The sequence below is a fragment of the Gymnoscopelus braueri genome (genome assembly GCF_963280865.1).
Source record: "Gymnoscopelus braueri genome assembly, chromosome: 24".
NCBI lineage: Eukaryota > Metazoa > Chordata > Actinopteri > Myctophiformes > Myctophidae > Gymnoscopelus > Gymnoscopelus braueri.
In genome coordinates, this window is record NC_137626.1 from 29,007,980 (window position 1) to 29,031,768 (window position 23,789).

Here is a 23,789-nt window from a genome sequence, read left to right on the forward strand (position 1 = left end):
ACTGTCTGTGTCTAAGATGGAGACATCCATGGTGGTTTCGTCGTTCGCCGCCTGATCGGACTGCTGGAGATCAGAGGCTTCTTGCACCTCCTGACCAACCTTCACAGACTCCTCCACCTCCTCTTCCGTGGTTTCCTCCAGAAACGTCCTGTCCTCCTCTTTTTCATTCCCCACCATTTTCTCCTGGTCGACCTCGACGGATCCCACTTCCCCTTCCGTTTCCTTTGACTCCTCCCCAATGGTCTCACCTTCCTCCGGTGCCCCTTTCAGCTCCTCCGGTGCTTTCACCTCATCTTCCGCCCCTCCGTTGTCCTGTTCTTCCGGGGGCAGCTGTGGCTGACCGTGGTCTGAGCCGGGACACAGGTCAGAGCTGTCTCTCAAAGGTTCCACTTTGTCGCTGATTTGTACGCTATGACTTGATGCCTCGATTCCACATTTGGCCTCGTCTTCATCCGCCTCAACCACTTCCGTTTCCCTTGCCTCCTCATTCTCCTTCTCTCCTCCTTCCTGCTCTGCCTGCTCCTCGAGGAGCGCGGTGCCTTCAGCTTCCTCCAGCACCTCCTGAGGTTCTTCGGCAAACTCAATGTCCTCCTCTTCCTCCGCTTCCACTTGGGGGATGATGACGATGGGGGAGGATCGCTGTGGCGTTGCAGGTATGTCAGGAGAGACTTCCTCTGGTTTCTTCTCCTTTAAATGGATGACTTTCTCATCCACAGGTTTGCAATCGGCGGACTGTTGAGCAGCATTTGATGTCATTGGTTCAATTTCTTCCTGCTCTGTTTCTAAGATCTCTCCTAAAGACACTGGTACGTCAGACTTTTCCATCTCATATCTTTCAACTGACTCAACCTTTTGATGATCAGCTCGCTCCGTCTCTTCACACAACTCTGACTGTTTACCTGCAGTCTCTTCTGTCTCTGGAACCTTCACTGGTTTCAACTCCGATGTGACATTTGGATTGGACTCCTCCCCGGTGAGATGTTGTGACTCTGGCGGTGCTTCCGCCGGTGACCTGAGGGTGGTTGGGCTGAAGGGACCCTTCCCTCCACTTTCAGGAGACATGAATGTGAATGAGTTGTCTGGTGGAATGGGAGAGGCCTCTCGTGAGGGGTCCGTCTCCACCTCCACCTCCAGAATGGCTTGGGTCTTGATGTCGCCGGGCAGGCCACTCTCCAAGCGAAACTCTGTGAGTCGGTCTTTGGGCGAAGCCGTGGGGATTCGCAGACGATCAGGTTTCATGCCGCTTGTCACGGCTCTTTCCAGCATCTTGGGGGACTTCACGGGAGACGCAGGCGTGTCTTTCTTCTCTGCTACGGATGTCTGTGAAATGTCTGAGAGAATTTCTTTCTGATCAGATTGTTGGGCTCCAAGGATTTGTCCACCATTATCTTCTCCAGCTACTCGGTCCTCCTCACCGTCATCCTCCACTAAAGGGAAACATTGATGCAGTGTGTTCCCGGGCAGGTCAGCAGGGGAGGGCAAAGGTGCAGAGTAGTCGCTGAACACACAGTAACCCATTTCCTCCTGCTGGCTTTCCCCTCCGGCAGCTGCTCTGGAGGCATGGCCTTCCAGTGAAAGCTTGACTAGAGAACTGCCCACCAGTGCTGACACGTTAGCTGGCACGGATTTGCGCCTCATGTGGCCCACCTCCCTCCTCTCCAAGGAAAGTCGGGGTAAGGCTCCGGCCAGGTCCAACATCTCAGAGAGGTCGCTTGACTGTTCAAAACTAACACAGTGTTTGGTAGGAATTTCCCCTGTGATGGGGAGATCTTTAGGAGGTTCAGAAGAGGTTGGAGTAATGGTCACATTTGGGGAAAGCATGGGGGAATTGTTCTCCACTAACAGAGTTGGAGGATAGTCTATTGAAAGGACCTTTTTGTCACTGATGGTGCACAAGGATTCTGAGAAGATCTTTGATGTGCTTTCCTCTGCTATCAAGGAGAGGCTTCTTTGCTCCAAAGACATCTTAGCCGGTGTTAATTTCACGTATCTCTCAGTTTTCTTTGCATTCATCAGCTTCTCTGAAATACTGTCTCTTGTCAACGTGCTGGTGAGCTCCTCATCGACAGCCTCCAGTTTCGATTCAGTATTTAAATCACCCACTAAGTCCTCTTGGGTTGACTTGGTCTCTGCTACTGTAAGTTCATAGTAACTCTGTGTTTGCTCCTCCACATGGCTTGGTGTGGAGGTCTCAAAATAGGTTTCCATTCCTGTTTTATCCTCTGTAACGACATCTGGTGTCTGTATTGAATCGACACCAGCAGCTACTGAACTCTGTTCGCCAGTTTCATTCCTCTGAACGTCTTTGGTTTCTTCGGATAGTGTTTCATGTAACTTCATCTCACTCGTTCCTTCAGCAGTCAATATGTCTTTGATTTCACTTTCTGGCATTGCTGATTCGCTTGATGGTATAGTGTGTTCAATGAGTGAGTCCTGTTCATCCACCAACGCTTGTTTCTCATCTGTGGCCTCTCCTACAAGCGAGTCCCTCTTAACTATCTCTACTGTCACTCCACTTGTGTCTTGCTCATCTGTCTGCAGAGCTGGCGAGGTATCAGGGAGCTCCTTGTCTTTCACCGGGGAAGGGGGAGAATCGGTCGCCACGTCTTCCATTTGTTCAGGTGTTCCTTGTCCCACATCGGGTGAGGCTAATCTCTGATGTGATGGTGCCCCCTTCGGCTCCTCCTCTTCCATAGAGGGACTGTGGTGCAGTGTATCCTCCTCTTGATCCGGCGGCTGGGCTGTGAGGTTGAACGACACTGAACAGCTCTGTTCTAAAGTAGCATTAGACAACAGCGTCTCTCGCAAGCTAGCCAGTGCAGTCAAGACCAGCCTTTACGCACATAGATTGCTCTCCATCAAGCGTAACACACAATGCAATCTGTTTTGTGGGCAGGCTACAAGAGCATGAGGCCATGAGAGATTCACAGCGCCGAAGCTGGCGTGCAGAGTTGTAATGCAACAGAATGAGGTGCATGAGGTTGAATTGAAGTTGGAAAATGTTGACATACAGAAACACATTGAATTCCTATTGAAATGGACTTGTATCAATTTCAGCCCTAAAACAAAATTATCATATTGTCGCTGCCAGGCAGAAACATTTTATCTCCATTATTATTATTATTATTATTATTATTCTTTCATAAATGAATGCCCTCCTATACTTCTGCATACACTATGACAGTGTCGTGCAAAAGTAGTGAAAGTAGCTCATCCTACAAGTTCACAACACATCGTGATGCGACATGTTGTGAGCTTGTAGATCAGCTATTTTTGCCATTTTGGTAAGATGTTGACAAATCTGACAATTTTTAAAATGTTTTCACTTATAACCCTATGCCCAGAATAGTAATGCCAGGTTGAAAGTGGTTAAGTCTGTCTATGTTTTTTTTTAAATATGTAACAAATGAAAGGTATTAACAAGAGCTTTTGAATAAATAATAACTACATTGGATCCATTGGAACAGAGTTTCTTTTTTCCATTTCCTGAAAAGTAACTCTTTTGTACAAAAGTATAAGGTTTCCACCCAATATGAAATTCCTATTGAAATTAACTTTTTTTTGTAACAATTTCAGCCCTATAACAAAATCCCCAAGAAAGATGTAATTTCCTGTTGCTATTATGTTTTCTTAATGTAAACACATGAACATCATCATATTCAGTAAATTAATTTGTACGGTTTGATTCGATTTGTTTTAAATCCATTACTAGGATTTCCAATTAACAAACCCTTGCTTCCATAAATGAATAATCATGCCCAATGAGGGTGAATAATACTGTAAAATCAAAAGTGGGATTTTGTGACAATAGGAACATTGGTATGGCATGAGAGCAATACTAAAACTTCAATGTAAGCAAATGATAAATAGTCAAAAATACACAGGATTATACCCAAGATGCACCCACATGAACACTGGGTGTGGACACAAAACACCCTTGCAACATAACCCAGCAAAGATCCACATGGGAAAGTATATATTAAAAAGGAAACATACACCTACAGAGCTTGAAGTTTCACATGTTTGACCTCCAGCATTTGCAATGTAGCTGACAGAAAACAGTGGAGGACTGATCAACTCTTACTGCGGGTTGATCGTGGCATCTTACAATGTCGCTTTGATGAAAAAGCAAATGGTCATGTTTTGCATGGATAAGCACAAAACCTGTACGCCAATGTGATGAGGGTTTATCTTTGTTCTTTGTTCTTTTGTGCGCCGGAACTTCAGGGTGTTCAAGCGGGAAGCAGAGGGGACCTCAGCGCAACAGAGCGGCGGGGGGGGCGAGGCCGGCTTGCATTACATCTCGTAAATCAAAACGATTAAAGTGCCCCATTTGCGGAGCACAGAGGAAGCTCATGCAAAATAGATGAACAGACAAGAGGAACAGCGTGAAAGCGATCCCACGTGCACTCGCGCACACACAAACACACAGATTTACAGTATATACGTCCAGACACCCACACACAAACACACAGATGTATATATACGCCCAGACACACACACACACTCACACACACACCTTCTTGTGATGGGCTGTCCTGTTCAGCTCGATGGTTTCCTCCATTGAGGACCTCCTGTGTCTGGGCCTGCTGGCAGGCCAAAGCCTGGGGCTCTGTTACAAAATCTGCCTGCTCTAAGAGCACACCTGCTGGCTGCTCCTCAGAGACCTCCTCCCCTTGGTGACTCTGCACCTCCTCTGGAGCTGCCTCCACATCCACCTGCTGCTCCTCCATAGAGGGAGCACTGATAACCTCTACTGTCTCTTCTTTTGGGCAGGGGGCGAGGAGGAGAAGGAGGAGGAGGGGGTAAATGGGTGAGACGTGGACAACAACACACACTGGGATTAACAATGGTATGTAACTTTCAGCTCTGATGAAGACAATGGCATTATGTCATCATAAATGTTTTTATGTGTGCCGTTATTTATTTTGTGTTCAGATATACAGTATTTCTACAGAAAGATGGTATATTGTAATGCTATACACTGCGATGCAAAATAAAGAGATGTCTTAATAGGGTTGTCCATGCAGTGGTGTTTTTGATAGATAGCAGACATGCAAAGGTAAAGGCCGCATTTTATGGTCCCTGGGGAAGGGGTAATTACAGCTTCACCCAGCTGATGGCTGCTCAAAAGGCTTTTGTGCATGGTGTGGAGCTGTTAGGGGTTACGTGTCTTGCTCAGGGACACTTCAACACGTACACTGGGTGAGTCAGGGGTCGAACAGGTAACCTTTCGATTCCCACACGGCCTCTACCCACTCAGCCGCCCCTAAAGGTAATAATTATGATAAAATATTGTGCTGGTTGCTGTGATGCGGTGTGTGAAGAGCTGAAAGCTGAGCTGTGATCTACAACAAGGGCAGATCAGCAGATCAGGTGAAAGAAAGGATCATGGACGACCATGGAGTTGGCCGAGATGAAGAAACGCGGAGAAGACGCTGAGAAACGAAAAGGAAGATCTTTACATGCAAGGGTGACTATTTTCTGCTTAGTGTGCTTACCCCTAGGGCAGTGGTTCTCAAACAGGGATGTATTTTTGGGTCACACAACCATTGTATGGGTTGTGCGAATAAATATTGAGCTTGTAGATCAGCTATTTTCACTATTTCTGAAATAGGACTTAAGTGATTATAATGTTTTTTTTGTAAATTTGGGTCCAGAGGATACACTACATTTCTCTTTTGGGTCTTAAGACTCTTGAGCTTAAAGGTTTTGGAATCACTGCCCTAGAGGGATTAACACAATGTATGAAATCTAATGTCAGGGGTCTAGGAGGGAGTGGTTGTGTCCAGGTAAACAGTGTTTCTCAACTAGCGGGTCAGGATCCAAGAGGGGAGAAAAGAAAGCGAGTGCAAGAATATGGCTATAGGGCTCTTGCGATTACTAAACAAGAATCACAAAGGACTATCGAAGGCTGAATGTGGATGAGAAACACTGAGTGTGTCACAAAATGCAGGATCGACAAACCGACATGCAAAGGAAAGACAGCTTTGAGACAAAGTGGGAGGGGCCAGAGGGCCTGCGGAGGAGCTCATCTCAATCATGCGAGTGCCCAGCATTATGGCTCTGGAAAGAGCTGTGCGTGTGTCACGCGTGAACATCTGTGCTTGCCACATTCTCTCCCACCTCCACGTGACTCAAACACTTGTAGAACTTTTCACTTTCTCCATCAGCATCATTTGTTCTCACCCTGTAAGTGAGTGTGTGTGGTTTTTATATGCGTGTGTACCTTGTGCCATGGGGCCGACCTGCTCAGCGGATGGGGATGGGGGTGGGGAGGGAGGCAGATTGGCTTGGTCGTCCACTGTGAAGGGAGAGAGAGAGACAGACAGAGAGACAAACACACCGGGAGAAAAGGTATGGATGGGTAGGAAATGGAAACGCTCATAGAATGCTGACCTTTTACTTCCTGGCTGTCTGGATGTGTCCAGTGTGTGTGTATGTGTGTTGTGTTGTTGTGTGTGCATCCACATCATTAGCTTTGTAGCAGTACATGATAGGATGTTGGGGTTGGCTTTATGGCTCGTAATGGCTCATTTTTGCTTTTTAGCGCCTGGTTGCACAAGATCAATTGCAATTATGTTAATACAAGTAATCATACCTCTGTGGACATCCTGACATTTTAAGGAAGGCAGTGGATATGAAGCCGTTGGCCAGCATTGGTTCAAGAAATTCTATTAAGCTGTCGGCCGCTCTTAACGAAACCACACCGTACCAAAACATGTCTAAATTTAACCATACCAACTATTCAGAGGGCCATTTCACTGATGTAAAAGTTGTTGACATTTGCGCAGCCTGACAGTGACAGCAATTCAACAATTTTACTGCTAATGTTTTTATATTATAGCCATTAATGTGATGTGTTCAGTTCTTACCAGTGATTAGATTCATGTGATTTGATAAATGCAAGTTTTCTTTACTTGCCTTATGAAGCATCGTGAGCTTGTAGATCTGCTATTTTCGGCTAATATTCGCGCCCCCAGAATAGGGACGCTAGTGTTTAGTATGTGGTTAAATTGGTGTGTGTATTCTGCTTTGGGCACAAAACTCTTCAGCTGCTCTAAACATATTGAAAACAATGCACCACATAAACATATACAGTACATACAATGTATGAGGTAAGGAAGGGAAACCGATGACATGAAAGTACATACCTTATCTTTCTACCATGGCACAGAAGTGATTTTCGGTAAATGTCTGGGTGCAACCCTGTTCTGCGTGCTATTTTGTGCGTGTAAGTGTGTGTGCGTTTGTGTGTGTGTACCTGAACTCTGTCTGCTATCACGGTCGCGTTCGTCCTTTAGTGTGACCAACGCCTCGGCTGTAACCTCTTCAACTATACAGGCAGACACTAGCTCTGTGCCGCATGCATACACAGATACATACGCACACATACATATAGTACACACACACACAGATACACGCATACATATGCGGACGGACAAGGACATGGAAAACACAAATGGACAGACAGCATACATATACAGGATGAGACACATTGTGAATGGGACGCACTGTATGAAATCATTCACTCTTACACATCCTCTAGAATGAAACGCATAAAAGAATACAGGAGCGCCGTGTGGTTTCGTATTTATGTCCAACTGGAATCAGGTGGTCTTTGGAGAGGGTTAGGTCGTAACACATACTAGTGTAAGCTCCATTCCTTTGTATAAAACACTGTTTCGGCTGAAAAAGACCCTTCATTGAGGTCCAGTGGACCTGGGGTACAGTGGACCCCAATGAAAACTCTTTGAGCCTAAATGCATTGGTCACCTGGATCATTCTCTTTTTAATCTTTGCCAGCCCTGCCACAATAAAGGCATTAACATTTTTCTAGTGAACAGAGTGCCTTGGATCTTTTTTTAAGTTCCCCATCAGTACTCAACACACAGTGTTTTTCTACAAAGGAAAGGAACTTGAACTCGTAGGTCTATAGAATGAAAGTTGCCAGTCATTGGGGTCACCTAGGCCGCACGCCAAGAGCTCACGACATTGGTTGCCGTGCTACAGAGGAAACGGTGCTGCTGCGTTCCAATCCATCACAGAGACGAGGTGGCATCTGTTCAAATGCCTCTCAGGGATTGATTGAGTCTGCCTTGGCACAACAGCCCTAATCCCGTTATGTGCACAGCCACAAGGCTGGTCCAAGAAGCAGGTACTGAAGCTATTCCAGTCAATTACATCGACCCGAATAACGTTGGAGCTAGGTATGATTCCGACATGTCTGCACAGCACGCACGTACGCACGCACGCACGCACGCACGCACGCACGCACGCACGCACGCACGCACGCACGCACGCACGCACGCACGCACGCACGCACGCACGCACGCACGCACGCACGCACGCACGCACGCACGCACGCACGCACGCACGCACGCACGCACGCACGCACGCACGCACGCACGAACGCACGCACGCACGCACGCACACGCACACACAGTATCCGGCACAACTGTGCCTACCGCAGATTCACCAGGCGGCTAGCAGTGTGTTTTTAGTTAGCTAGCGGTCATGTGATTGGCTGTTGGGCGGCGAGTTCAAACCCCAGGCTGCAGCGGAGTACTAAAGGCCGATTTAAGTTTTGAGCGACACGTCGAACTATGTGTCTCTCAACAATCGGAGTTGTGACCATTCATACTGTCTGCCACTCGCCAACACGATAGCATTGGCACAAAACACAAACAAGGAAGTGGATGTAGTCTCATGCATCTTCCCAACCAATCAGAGTGTGCAGCATTTTATGAAGGCGTCTGCAACCTTTTGTTTTCCTCCGCGACACATTTTTATGTCACTTTCGTTGTGCATAAATTGTCCTTAAGACGCAAAGGGCGTGCCGGTGCCTTGTGTGCCCACTGTAGGGTGACACGCTGTGCGCCCTCACCTGCTGCAGCGGGGGGCGGGGCCGCCTCTCCGTGGTACCCGTTCTCCCTGTAGGCCGAGCGGTAGCCGGAGTAGCCGTTCTCCCCGTGCTCGCCGCCGTTCGAGGCCCAGTGGTCCTCTGGTTGCCGACCGTCTGCCATGCCTGCCTGGTGGGACGCTGGGGCCGGGAGCAGTCACCTGGTGGTCACATGAATCATATGAATATGACATATTACTATAGTATTTATATAGTATCTTTCATAGATGTTTTTGGACACACACTGTCATTATAGTTGCAACTATTGTTGTTGCTGTTGATTGTATCTCTCTCTCTTGCATCCTTCCTCCCGACACGGTCAAGGCTCTATAATATGTAAAGTGTCTTGAGACAACTTGTTGTGCTTTGGCACTACAATGAAATAGAATTGAATTGAATCGGATGTGGGGATCTGTGTGGAAGGTTGAGGGGAAAACGAAAGAAACAGAGGAGGTGGAAGGGGGTTTAAGAGGAGAAGGGGAGGGAGAGGGAGGAGTCAGACAAACCCCTTTTTAGTCTGAGCTCATCCTAGCACACAACTGCAGAGTGCAGTTCACCCCGCGAGCCACCAGAGGGAGCGCTGAGGCACTGTGACGACGCACTGCACTGCTGGCTCTGGAAGCAGCCTTTTGTTTCAGAGCAGAACCAACACCCAAGGCAGACAGACAACAGGGAAACCCAGAAAGCTACGGATGGGTGTCCCTTGGATGACTCCTCAGCACCCTCTTTCATGTACTTCCATGACTCCGGCGAGTCGGCTCAAAGTCTCTGAAGATTCGTGTGACTGTCTGAGGCTTATCTTTGCATTTAGGATGAAGGCGCTGCTCAAATGACATGAAATTACAATTTGTTTGCATCTGGATCGCACAAGCTCCAAAATAACAGATTAAAGGATTTTAAACTGTAGCAGCTACAACATAATAGAGAGCAAGACAGAGAGAGAGAGAGAGAGATAGAGACAGAGAGAGAGAGAGAAAGACAGACAGACATAGAGAGAGAGAGAGAGAGAGAGAGAGCACACCCTCGATGCTGATAAGGAGGTTGTTACCATGGCAACCAGAACCAGGTCTTTTAGTGGGTGGTCCAGCAGATGGAGTTGACAGGTCTGTCTCATTCAAAGACAAAAAACATAAAAAATGACACTACACACACACACCCATGTTTATATTACTATACTTATGAGGACTTCAATGTTTTAGGAGGACGATTTTGTCATTGCCATTTTTTTTCATTTGGCTCTTTTTAACCCTGAAGCCGAAATTCGCTCAGAGCACTATCGGCTATTTTCCGGTGCACAACGCTGGCACGCAAATGATAAATAAATCGGTATAACTCCAACTCCAACAGTCTAATCCTAACCTGAATCTTTACTTAATTGTAAGCCTAACTCCTCACACATTCAGCCCTCACAAGTGTAGTAATACCAGTAGAGAGACACAAACGCACACACACACACACACACACACACACACACACACACACACACACACACACACACACACACACACACACGGTAGATGGCACCAGAGGCCCTGCAAGCGTACAACAAAGTTCTGTTGGACTGTGCACGTGAGCAGAATAACAAGGTTCTGATACTGTGCAGTATCTACTTCCCAATCAAGTGTGCACTTTGCAGTGGCCCTCTAACCAAAGAGGGCTTTGTTCCATTTTTTTCCGAGGGAACAGCATAACATATAATGTCGTTTCCTGAACGAGGTTGCAGCTGCTGCTAATTCCATCAGGATATTTATCAACCAGTGGATGGAAGCATATTAGCTGCTGTTAATTTATCTCTGGGAGTGTACAAATGTAACCAAATGGCCTCGTAAGGGTCCATTTGGTTAATGTACAATTTAGTACAGTACAATTTGTACAGAGTGTGCCCTGCCTCTTTCTCTCTCTCCACCGCGTTGTGGTGCAGTTTCACCTTCGTTCTTTCCCTTTGCAAGCGGCACAATAAAATGGACACTGACAGGGGGTCCATGTTTTTGTTGAACGAACACTCCGGTAATTTTACCGTGTCGGCACCGTGTCTCTTCTTACCGCCGCCACGTTTGTCTCGCTTTCTCTGTCTTTTTATAGTACGTCTCTCTTTCTCGCCACTCTCACTACTGCAGTTTGTGCTCTCTGCAATGCTCTCACTCTCCCACTGTCTCTCACACACTGTGACCTCTCTCCACCTCGCACCGTCTATCCCCATCCTTCTCCAACCCTCCCTCTCTCTCTCTCTCTCTCTCTCTCTCTCTCTCTCTAAGGAGAAGGGAGGAAAGGACAGGAGAAGGGAAAGGAAAGGAATGGAGAGGATAGAGGAGAAGAGAGGTTGCTTTTAGGCATTCAGTTGATGTGACTCACAGTCAGTGAGTTTACAGTGACCCTCTTTCATATAATTAGAGTTATTCTCCCAGCTGTTGATCAAACCTGCTGCTAATAATAAGGACAGAAGGTACAGGCAAAATTCAAGATTATCCCATTAAGTAGTAATGGTAAAGCATCTGTGTCGTTTTAGATTTTTAACCATTCATTTATACTTTGGCTATTCAAAAATAGCAGATATACAAGCTCATAGCGCGTCACTTCGTGCCGCGCTACGAGCTTGTAGATCTGGTATTTTTTTTTTAATCTTGAAAATGGGTGTAAATCTTTGAATATATAGTTTTTAAAGCATTTTTAACTCAAATCTTTGCTTGCTAAGGGGGTCCCTGGAACAAAATTTTGAGATGCGAGTCCGCGGCCAAATACATATAAATTTGGGGGACCTTGACATGAAAAAGTTTGAGAACCACTGAAATGGCAACATAGGTTTTTCAGAAAACTGTTAGGATTTAGAAGACATTTTGTAGAAGTGGCCTCAGGTCTTAATGGGATATTCTGTTGTCACAGTCGTGTCGCTCCGGATGAAAGCCACTGAGGTACAGTGTGAATAACGTCTGGGTGACTGTCCCCCCCAGGCCGCTCGCTCTCTCCAGACACAACCCGTCATCCTAGACTGGGCAAACGACAAGCGACATCCCCCCCTCCCTCCATACACCCAGTGGATGTTTACCAGTTTTATTAAGCCGGACAGAAAAATAGAGAGAGGCTATAAAGGGCTTTTCTGCATTGGCGTAAAATTCTGTTTTCTTTTGGTTTGTCATCTTTCCTAGAAAGCCCTGTGTGTGTGTGATCTTGGCACAGATATCAAAGAAAAAGGGCGATCGCAGCTGGACAGAATACTTTGATCCATATTACAACGCTTTGGCAAGAGCACAAGAAATAACGCTAGCTAACACTATTGTTCTGTGCCCGTCAATGAATGGTGTAAGCCAGTGGTTCTCAAACTTTTCCATGTCAAGGTCCCCCAAAAGGATTTTTTGGGGGCGGACCCCCATCTCAAAATATGTTGTTCCAGGGACCCCCAGAAGCAAAGATTTGAGTTACAAATTATAAAGAAAAAGATATTCAAAGATATGCACCCCCCCCCCCGCACTGGCTGATGCAAACGGAGATTTGGCACGGTGGACTAATGGTGGCGTGGTGAATTTGCACATGGCCTAGTTGCACAGCGTGTTCAGAACGTGTGAGACGGGACACACCTACATGCATTAAGGCCAGCGTGCTGTACAGCTATCCTGCCTCGTGGTGGCGAGCTCCTACCAGTCTGACCGTGCAAGAGTTAAAACCTGCGCTGCTAGCAGCAGCAGAAAAAAACGGGGACCGGTCAATTCCTATCATGTCTGAGGCTGACATCGTCTCCGTTTCAACATGCCGGCTATTTATCACTGCTCTCAGACGTGGAGAGAGAGAGAGAGGGTGGAGAGATGGGGAGGGGCCCAGACCAAGAGAGAGAGGGGGGGGGGGGGTGAGAGAGAGATGGTAAGAGATGGTTAGGGCGTGGCAGCGGGCCTGAGGGTTTTCCGAGTTCCTTAGGGGGTCATTGAGTGTACGGATCAAAGCAAAAACAAACCTCAAGACTGAAAATATGTGTTAGGTCGTCCCACTGTGTGATTTATGAAACGATGTGCAAGCTGAGTCCTCCACACTAGTGCTGTGTTTCCTAAACAATTAGCGCAACATGTACAATTATGCTTCGGTATCAGGATTCTAAAGTTGGCGAAATTGCACACTGAGGCTTTAACATTTGCTTTTATGAAATATCCGAGACCATTAGATTTTGCTAATGTCTGCTTAATGCCTAAATTGCCAATTGTAATATGACTCATCCTAATACTCTTAATCTTATAAAAACTGACCCAAAAAAAATTGACAACTTTAATCCATGTGAGGGTCATTCTCGTTCCTTCACTTTCGCTCTCCCTTTCTTCTCTCGCCAACGCTCCCTCTTTAAAATCCCCTCTCCTCTTTTCTACTACCTCCAAGCCCCTCCCCATCCCCATCCTAATACCAAATATCCTTCCTCTGCCCCCCCCCCCCCCAATCTGGGTCAATCATCACGCCTCCATGGAGCATCGCTCACATTGGAATGTCACCCTCCTTTTAAGAGGGAGGGTGCACAATCCAGCAGGCTCAGTCAGTAGGCCAACCTGGCCTTAATCCTCCTGTGTGTGTGTGTGTGTGTGTGTGTGTGTGTGTGTGTGTGTGTGTGTGTGTGTGTGTGTGTGTGTGTGTGTGTGTGTGTGTGTGTGTGTGTGTGTGTGTGTACACTGTAGGAACCACAGTGGTTCTCATAAAAAGAAATCATGTGTGTATTTGGCCGCAGACACAATTTAGCTAATTCGATTATTACATTTAAAAAACGTGTTTTTAAATAATTGATAAAGCAGAAAATAGCTAATCTACAAGCTGAATTAATTACTTAATTAATTATGTCATAAAAAAAATGATAAGAGTAGTCCTTTCTCGCTTCATCTCGATTAGTTCGATTGACTGTTGCAGTCCTAAACTGTTATTAACGTTTTAATCATCTATTTGCCTCAGCCCTGTCTGCCTGATCGGCACGACAGTCCGGTCTTCAGTGAGTGACGATGGGACGGTCAAGGTGGCAGTGACCTTGAAAGCAACCCCGACCCCCATCCCTCTCATCCCTGTCATCCCCCATCCCTCGCGCCTGCACTGACGATGCAGGCGCGGCGGATCCGCTTTCCTGTGACTCAGCATGTGAGTAACAGTGCAGTGGTAATGAGCGCTAATCGATGAGGTGTTAACAAACCCGAGAAAGCCGCGAGCACAAGCACGTACATACATGATATGTACAATACAGTAGGCATGCACAGATACTCGCCGTCACATGCACGACCACACGGACACACCCACGCAAGCACATACAGTACATATACATTTGCATACGTGCACACATACACACCACAAATTCTAATTATCGTGCACATGCGCGCGCACACACACACACACACACACACACACACACACACACACACACACACACACACACACACACACACACACACACACACACACACACACACACACACACACACACACACACACACACACACACACACACACACACACGTTTGTATTACTATACTTGTGAAGACAAAGATTTGAGGACAATTTCATGAATGCCATAAAAGATTATTTTTTTTATCTATAACCTAAAACCTGAGCTATACATAGTTGTGCGCCTGACTCATGACGCATTGTGAGCTTGTAGATCTGCTATTTATGGTGCACAACAGTGGCACGCAACTGAGTATAAATGAGGCATAACTCCACCCCAACCTAACCTCTAAATGTCTAATCCTCACCCTAGCCTGAATCCTTTCCTAATTGTAAGCCCAACCAAAAATCTTTTTTTAACCATAAAAACATCCATTTCTCTTGTGAAACAGGAAAATTGTCCTCGCAATGTCTATTTCTGAAATTGTACAACAGTATACTTATGGGGACATTTGGCCATCACAAGAATACACTATACGACCGAGACACACACACGCGCGCACACACACACACACACACACACACACACACACACACACACACACACACACACACACACACACACACACACACACACACACACACACACACACACACACACACACACACACACACACACACACACACACACACACACACACACACACACACACACACACACACACACGCTGGTGTTAATCTCTGCTGGTTCTTTGTGCCCCACCCCTGCTTTGATCACAGTGGATCATCTCGTTAGATGTGCCCTCAAAGCCACTGACCGGAAGACAAGGAACTGGGCTCAACCACGCTGGCTGCAGGCAGGGAGGAGGGGGGGTTGCTTGAGGATAGCTTAAGACCGTGTGTGTGTGTGTGTGTGTGTGTGTGTGTGTGTGTGTGTGTGTGTGTGTGTGTGTGTGTGTGTGTGTGTGTGTGTGTGTGTGTGTGTGTGTGTGTGTGTGTGTGTGTGTGGACCACACTGCAGTGTCACATAAAAACAGAAGATGAAAAAGTCTATCTTCTCCAGTTGATTATCCTTTTGCACAAACATGAACACAACATGGCTTTTGCAGTCTAACTCAGAGTAATTCTGTGTTCTCGCTGCCTGCCTGCCAGGCTTTTTCCCCCCTCAGCCGTCTGCCTCATTCAAGAAATTGATCTTCTGTGGCATCTATCTTGCCATCGTCCACTAGTGACGTCACTGTTCCCATGGTGATGTAAGATGGGGCGCACACGTGTGTGTCTGTGTGTGTGTGTGTGTGTGTGTGTGTGTGTGTGTGTGTGTGTGTGTGTGTGTGTGTGTGTGTGTGTGTGTGTGTGTGTGGAGTTGTATTACTATACTTGTGAGGGCCAAGTGTCCCCACAAGTATAGTAGAATTTGAGAAATAGACATTTGTGAGGACAATTTTCACAAAATAATTTTGTGACCGGCGTCATGGCTTTATGGTTAGGGTAGAAAATGGCACACAAACAAAATTGTAAAAAATGCTATTCATAAAAGTCCCGTTCTAAAATGTTGATCTCACAAGTATAGTAATTGAAACGTGTGTGTGTGTGTGTGTGTGTGTGTGTGTGTGTGTGTGTGTGTGTGTGTGTGTGTGTGTGTGTGTGTGTGTGTGTGTGTGTGTGTGTGTGTGTGTGTGTGTGTGTGTGTGTGTGTGTGCGCGCATGTGTGTGTGTGTGTGTGTGTGTGTGTGTGTGTGTGTGTGTGTGTGTGTGTGTGAGCGTGCGTTCGTGTTTGACCACGTTAGCGTTCCTCAAATGGGTCACCAGAACCCCCAGGGGGGGTTGTGACCTGCGAGGCTCATCTCTAACCATGCTGGCGCTAAACGGAAAACAAAGCCATTTAGATTCATCTATAAACCATTAAGTAGGCTGGCTGGTTGGCATTTTGGATGCAATCTCAGACTGTTATGGTGTATGGTGTATGGTGTTATGGAGTGTGTGTGTGTGTGCATGTGCGTGTGCGTGTGCGTGTGCGTGTGCGTGTGTGTGTGTGTGTGTGTGTGCGTGTGCGTGCGTGTGCATGTGTGTGTGCATGCGTGTGTGTGTTCATCCCAGGGGCTTATTGATGTGTTTTTGGAGAACTAGTTCTCACATCTCTAGTGTATACTAACAATGGCTATGGGGAGCTGCTGGCTACAGAGCACGATTCCCATGTGACAGAAGAACATAGTAAAGCCTGGTTCAGACCAAAGAAACAGCTTTGAAAAGCCCAAAAAGCTCACAACGCGTCGCGGGTAAGAGACGTTGTGAGCTTGTAGATCGGCTATTTTCGCCGTGCGACACCGTCGTAGGACAGAGCACAAATGTAAGTATTAGAACATTGCAGAGAAAAATCGCAGCAGTCTGAATTAGCACCTAAAACGAGTGACGAGTGACTCGTGGTGCTCATCGTTGGTGTCGTAGATTCAAGGCTCTCTTGTACAGAAACCCGACGCAAGAAGTGAAAAGATTTTATAATCCACTGTTACTACAACGTCAGGTCCATGGACCATCAACTGGATCTCTACGGGTCTGTAACTCTGAGTGTGTACAAATGGAACCAAATGGACCCGTAAGGGTCCATTTGGTTCCATTTGTACACTCTCAGAGTTAAATGAACACTGACAATTCTGAAAACCAGCATCCATTTGGTACCATTTGTACACACTTGGACTTACAGACCAGTAAGGATTTGAACCACTGGTTGTCCCCAGATCTGACGTTGAGACCCCAGTGTTCTAATCGAATACACGCTCCAGTCCCCCTTGCTAGTAGGACTCGTGTACTTAGTTTTTTCTGACAGGGCGGGGGCGGGGACTCTCCTTGTGAGTGACTAGCTGTGGTGTTGAGCTGTACAACTCAGTAGCGCGAGCCGTGACCAGCACTTTGTCAGCCGTTCAAAATGTAATGCATGTAATCCTTCATGAGCGTGGCGGTTAATTACTATGTCGTTTAAAAGAAGATATGAGTAGTCTAGTCCCGCGTTCAGTCATTCTGCTCATTGGTAATGTGCTTAATTAAATGAGACTTGTCCATATAGTCCTGACCATGAATATGTCCTTCAAAACAGGTAAGGTAAACCCCTACTAGTATATTAATTAGGAGTAGATTTAAAATTCGAAATTATGTGTATTGTTGAATGACAATAAAGCTATATCTATCAAAACTATCCTCTAGTCTAGTGAGTCTACACTACAAGGTACATGAAGAGTTCTGGTCCGATAGCAAAATGGACGAAACTGCGTGATTTGCATACATTACGTAGAGGCAGAATCTAATCGCACTCTCATAATTGGTGAATGTTCTCCCCAGAATAGAGACTATAGGGTTAAAGTGGTTTAAAAAGAGGTACTGTGAATACGGTGATATTTCCCTGCAAACCAGCTGCTCTCTGGAACGCTGCCTTGTTTGCAAACTAAACTCAATAGACGCCGTCCCTCCCTCTGTCTCTCCGTCCCATGTCTTGAAGAGATACACATGTTGTCCCATTGACTGAAGGGATTATGGTGACGGCAAACAGCGTGCCATCTCCCAGCACACATAAACAAACACACACACACACACACACACACGTGTGCGCATGCACGCACACACACGCGCTATGGCAAACAAAGACACCACATAAAACTGACACACATGTGTGCCACACCGCATCACACTACAAACACACATTAAGCACGCATGCGTGCACGCGCATGATTGCACGCATGCGTGCGTGCTCTCTCACACACACACACACACACACACACACACACACTATGGCAAACAAAGACACCACATAAAACCGACACACACGTGCATGTGTGCCACACCGCATCACACTACACACACATACACACGCGCGCGCGCACGCGTGCCTGGCTAAACCAGTAACAGCAACATGCCACACTGGGAATAAACACATTGTAAACATGAGCTAAATATAGACAAAGACAAACAGTGGACTTCATCAAAATGCCATGTGCTACAACACTACAACCACCAAGCATCACATTCAGCCACTAAACTCCGTCTTTAAACAAACATCACATGTTCCAAGTCAAGCAGACAGATCTATACCGACAGCAGTGGTGCTCAAACGCTTCCATTTCAAGGACTTCCATAACTTGTTTTGGGTGGTTGCAGCCTGAAAAGGTAGAGAATCACTGGTATAGGGGACATGTGTTCATCAGCAGCCTAGAAAGGCTAAAAAAAAATCTAATTTCATTTTATGTTAAAGAAGCTTATAAGAAATAAGTTGATTCAATAATTCAACCTGTCAATCATCATTCTATTGTCAGAGAAATGTTTTCTGAATCGTTCTGCTTCAAGCAACCCTAAAGACTTACAGTATACTATTTATACTATAGGCTGCTACTTAGCTGCCTAATTGTATTGCTCTTTTTAGTATCTTTAACCATGCATCTTATGTACATATTTGACATTGCTCATATTAGGATATTTGACATATCCGACCAGTTTTTCTTGTTTCTTGCATTCTCTATTATTCGAGCAAACGGCAAATGATAGAAGCTTGTATGACGGAGAACCCCACCCATTGTTTTACACCTGTAAACCTGTAAAAAACACCTGTAAAAATGTGACAATAACATTGAATCTGCATTGTACAATAGTGTCTCGCAGCAAATATATTTCCAGCGCGCCACCGTCATACCATGGCGTACAAACGAAGCATTACTGTTGGTTTCTTATTGTTGGTGATTTCATAAATTCCATCTTGTTCTACGGCTGCACTCGTAAGATGACTAGAAACAGTCAGAATGTAAAACGTCATCTCTATTTCTTTCTCTCCTTCCAGATGTTGTTATTTCTAAATTCTCCCTAATGAGTGAAAGAATGAATATCCCCTGAATAGCCTGCTATATAATCATCTGGCCCACCATCACACACAGTTAAACCTTCTGGCTTCTGGGCCAGCATGACTCATGAGAAATGTCATGCGAGGATATGAGAGCAACATCGTATACTGTAGTGTAGCATATGGCAGTCATCCAGGCTCCTCCAGGGTCTTTTGTTTAGTTTTCTTCCTAGTTTTCCCATTTTTATTCCCGTTTCTATTTACATAGGCTGTGGACTAGAGTCCTTCGGTGCAATGAACCAAGGCATGCACACAGGTGTGAAATGAACAAGCTGCCATTGTGAACTTATTATTATTATTAACAAATCATGTGGATCTCGGGATCCACATGTTAATGGTGTGGCTCCAATGTGGATCTGCTATTTTCAGAAAAGTCTTGAAAAAACGTGAAATATTTGGAATATTTTTTGAAACATTTGAACAACACAATGTGTTGTCTGTGTATATGTATTGTATGGGGGGGGGGGTCCCTGACACAAATTATTTTCAAATGAACGGCAAAAAGCTCCAGGCTGTCCCACGTGTTTGATCTGTGGTCTTAAACCTACCTGGTGAGATGCGAGTTGCCTTCACTGCTGGGGGGAACAGAGAAATGAAGAGGGAAACCTCCTGATCACACCTGGAATGAATGAAAAAGAATGGGGAAAGGAGAGAGAGGGGAGGGGGGTTGTAAATATTGGGATACAAGGCAGCGTTACAATTTCATTACAACACACTCCACATTATTCAATTTTCGGCTACTGAGCAATTGGGGTTAAGCGCCTCATCATCAGCTGCAGAGAGAGGGGAGAACATGCCTCGTTCACCAGCTTTGCCACAGAATGTCTTTGGCGGGATTTGAACTCGCGACCATCCACCAAACACAACTGGTGTCTCAATCTATTGTTGCCATAATTGGCTACCAGGCGCCACAATAAAATGAGTGTACGGTCTCCAGGCTCTCACATCCATCCACCTGACAGACAATGGCAGTCAACACCTGGGCAAAAATGCAATTGGTCACACCAGTGAAGGGCTGTAAATCATAGAGAGAGACAGAGAGACAGAGAAAGAGAGAGACAGGCAGACACAGAGAGAGAAACAGCGAGGCAGAGAGAAAAAGACAGAACCAGAGATAAAGGAGAGGTGGAGAGGATCGTTCTATCGTTTCCAAGGAGACAGAGACAAGCTGCAAAATGGTAATTGCTTCACAACGCCAAATGGGGATCTCCGCACCGCTGCCAGCTGCAACAGCAAAGCTTCTGGAGACGTCAGATTCTTGAATTAGACGATTCTGGGACTGAGCCATGGTCGGACTGAAGACATGCAGCAGACTGAGGCACAACGCATCCTGTTAAAACCGTTTCAACGGTGTGAAAGAACTAGCCATGCTTGGTGCTCACAGCAGCGTGCAAGAGAGAGAGAAGAGAGACAGAGAGAGAATGAATGAAAAACAAACAGAAGCTAGAGGATGAAGGCGCATAATTTTGCTCCGTCGTTGCCAAGGAGACAGAGACAAGCTGCAAAATGTTAATTGCTTAACGACGACAAATGGGGATCTCAACTACGCTGGCGGCAGCACCCGCACCAAGCAGCGCGCTAGAGAGAGAGAGGGAGAAATGGAGAGGAAGGGGAGTCTAGGTCAGTGGTTCTCAACCAGTGGTCCGGGAACAACCAGTGGTCCCTGAGGGGGTTCCAGGTGGTCCCCAGGTAAATGATGGAGAGTTGGTAACCAAATGGACCCTTATAGATCTTTAACTCTTGAGAGTGTAAAATGAAACCAAATGGACCCTTACGGGTCCATAGATAATGGACCTTGATATGAAAATGATTGAAAACCACTGGTCTAAGTGATGAGACACAACAGACGGACAGAAGGAAACAGAGAGATACCATTAAGGAGGGTATATAGCCACAACCACCCCAAATACATCATCGTGAAGGCATTGATTGTGGCTAAGACCCTCTTTCATCCGGAACCACACCTAAACGAGTGTGACAGGCCACAGAGTCCCGAGCAGCGTGCCACATGGAAGCAGTCATCCCTCCAGACACAGAGCCGTGGGCACTGGGTTTGGCACGAGGTGCTGCTGCTGCTGCTAGGCTGGCACGGTGACTGCAAACCCGGCCACAGATGACCACGGCACACAGGGAGTGTCTGTTTGTGTCTGTTTGGGGCAGCCCTGTTGCTTACACGTGCGCTATGCAATTGAGCTTTGAGCATGGACTGTGTCACATGTCATTCCCTACTTTCTAGTAGCCTCGCGTAGCCAGACTATATCACTGTGTGGATATGAGTCTGGTGCTTCTATGAGGACGTTTTTTCCCAAGGGGGCGGGATCAAAACAATGGCTCTCGACGCAATTGGTTAGACCTACAACCAACTACCAATTACAGTCTCCCATATTTGAATACTGGGCCCTGATTGGTCAGCCCAGACTTCGGGAGCAGGAAATGGATTCACAATGGAGCGGTGCCAGACCCAAATCGCAGAGGGCATTTTTTTTTTGCACTGGCAGATTCGTTAGTCTGTACTGCGTCCTCTGTTCCTTAAAAATGACAATTTAATTCAATTGATTTAAAGTCATAACCTTTTCCAATTAATCAAAAGTTATTTTGATATAAGATTTCGGTGGTATACATATTTTCACAACAACCATTCCAAATAAATTTGTTTTTGACATCTTCTCTTGAGATACTATTTTAGTCGCGGATGTCTGCCCCCCCGACAATCCAAAAGGATTGTTTCCATTGTGGTCCTGTGTATTCAATTCATCAAGACATATAAAAGACTACTATACAAGAAATCATCAATACTATGAGCAGTGGGGGGTCATTTCTTTTGGCAAGCTAGGAGACTAGTTCTACGTAGGTCCAGTTGCAAATTACAGACAGGTGCTCTTTTATGGCGGTTTTGAAGGAGGGTAGGGAGGGAGTCGCACTTTTTGATTGTTGTTCCACATTTTGGTGGCATAATAGTAGAATGAATTCATCCTCATTTTTGTGCCCAATCTGGGGGGAATGAGATCAGTGGAGCTCCCTCTGGTATGGGGATTGCTTTCAGGTAGGATGGGGCCAAACCTCCGAAGCACTTTTTTTCCCTCCTAGTTATGCAGAACCGGCACCGGCACTGAACTTGTGAGTAAATTAACACAGTGACTAAAGGAACAAGCTGCTGCCCTGTTAGTGTGAACTGAGAACACAGCGAGCTGCATGGCGCTTTGTCCACTGCAGTGTCTTCATGACCCACATCGACCCTGTTCCTCCCTGGAGACAGGCAAGCAGGCCAAATGGGTCGGACAGCAGGAAGGGAAGAGATGGAGGGAGGCGAGGAGAGAGAGAGAGAGAGGGAGAGGATGGAGAAGTAGAGCAAGGGTTCCCAAACTTGTCAGGCCGCGACCCCCTAAAATAATAATAATGATATTTTAACTGGGGAAACCCCCACCGTGACAAGCACTTGGAATTGTAAGGCATTACATTTAGTTTGACTCGGTTCCTCAGATAAATATTGTGAAAATAGCCGAACTACAAGCTCACAACGCCTCGCGGTGTGAGCCGTTGTGAGCTTGTAGTTATTTTCAGCTATTCAGCTATTTTCACAATGTTTGCCTCTTTCTTACATAATAATTTGACAATTTCGTATTAAAAAGGTCTTAAAAGTCATTAAATAGTAACTTTATAAATGTGCAGATACCCTGGTTACACGTATGCTGTATGTTGGTTTGTTCACTGTTCAGTGAGAAAACAATGTTTCACATTAAGCCAATCATCTGGGGACCAACCAAAATAATTTGGGGGTCCCGACCCTCAGTTTGAGAACCACTGAAGTAGAGGACAAATATAGAGAGAAAGCAACAAAGAGAAGGAGGTCAGAGGCCTGATCTGCAGATATGCCCAACAGATGAAGCAGCAGCACAACAGGAAATTAGTTACAAATCTGCGAAAAGGTTAGGAGACCTCTGAACTGTCTTGAAATTAGCAAATATCTGGACCAGATACAAAAACATGGCATGTGTCCAGAACCATTCGTTTTATCAATGATCACCGCCATTTTTCTTTTTCACTCGCTGCACTTTTGATCTCCGTTCTCCATCACACATAATGTTAATTGGACAAATCCTTCTTTCTATTTGAAGTCATGTATATGCACTATATCTACTAAGCTGTGGTGTTTAAAACGACTGCTGATAAACGGAAGCAATGAAAAAAGTGATATTTTTCACCCCATCAGCAATGCTGGGTCATAGTTGAAAATCTAAGCTGCACACACACAGTAGTAAGTTACTATCATTAGATTGAATAATCTTTAACTAACTAATAATAATAAAATTGGCAAATAATAATAATAATGATAGCCTCTTGTCTTGTCTTGTCAATGCAAGTTCAAGTGGTCAAATTCAAGTGGTTAAAGCATAATTAGCGTACAATTAGATTTAAGAGTAAACAAAATAGAAATGTAGGAGGTCTCTCCTATTCAATGTGAACATGGTCTCTGGTAGCTGCTCTTCCTCTGGTCAGACGTGGTGGATACAGTGAAATGTCAGAGGGTCTGTTTTCCATCAGCCCCCACCCCAAACACACACACACTTCCTCATCTATAATTCACAGACAGACAGAGAGTCTCCCCACAGAGACAACAGGGGTCCTCGCAAACCTCCACATGCATGCATGCATGCACACAAACACACTTGTGTG

The 23,789-nt window shown here is 45.8% G+C and overlaps 1 protein-coding gene across 3 annotated transcripts in view; it reads right to left on the minus strand.

Moving 5' to 3' along the window:
• Positions 1-23,789, minus strand: part of LOC308080636 (microtubule-associated protein 2-like) — an 81,527-nt gene that overhangs the window by 19,744 nt on the left and 37,994 nt on the right. For 2 of the 3 annotated variants that reach the window (XR_013932716.1, XM_080422535.1), the window contains exons 3-7: positions 19,664-19,734; positions 8,888-9,063; positions 7,265-7,357; positions 6,230-6,304; positions 4,520-4,765 (exon numbers count right to left, since the gene is read on the minus strand). Coding sequence is in view for 2 of the 3 variants with exons in the window: in XM_080422535.1 (XP_080278661.1) it covers positions 4,520-4,765; positions 6,230-6,304; positions 7,265-7,357; positions 8,888-9,026 (553 nt within the window). In the remaining variant the exon portion in view is untranslated. The remainder of the gene's footprint in view (positions 1-4,519; positions 4,766-6,229; positions 6,305-7,264; positions 7,358-8,887; positions 9,064-19,663; positions 19,735-23,789) is intronic. The other variant, XM_080422536.1, reaches the window with a different exon arrangement.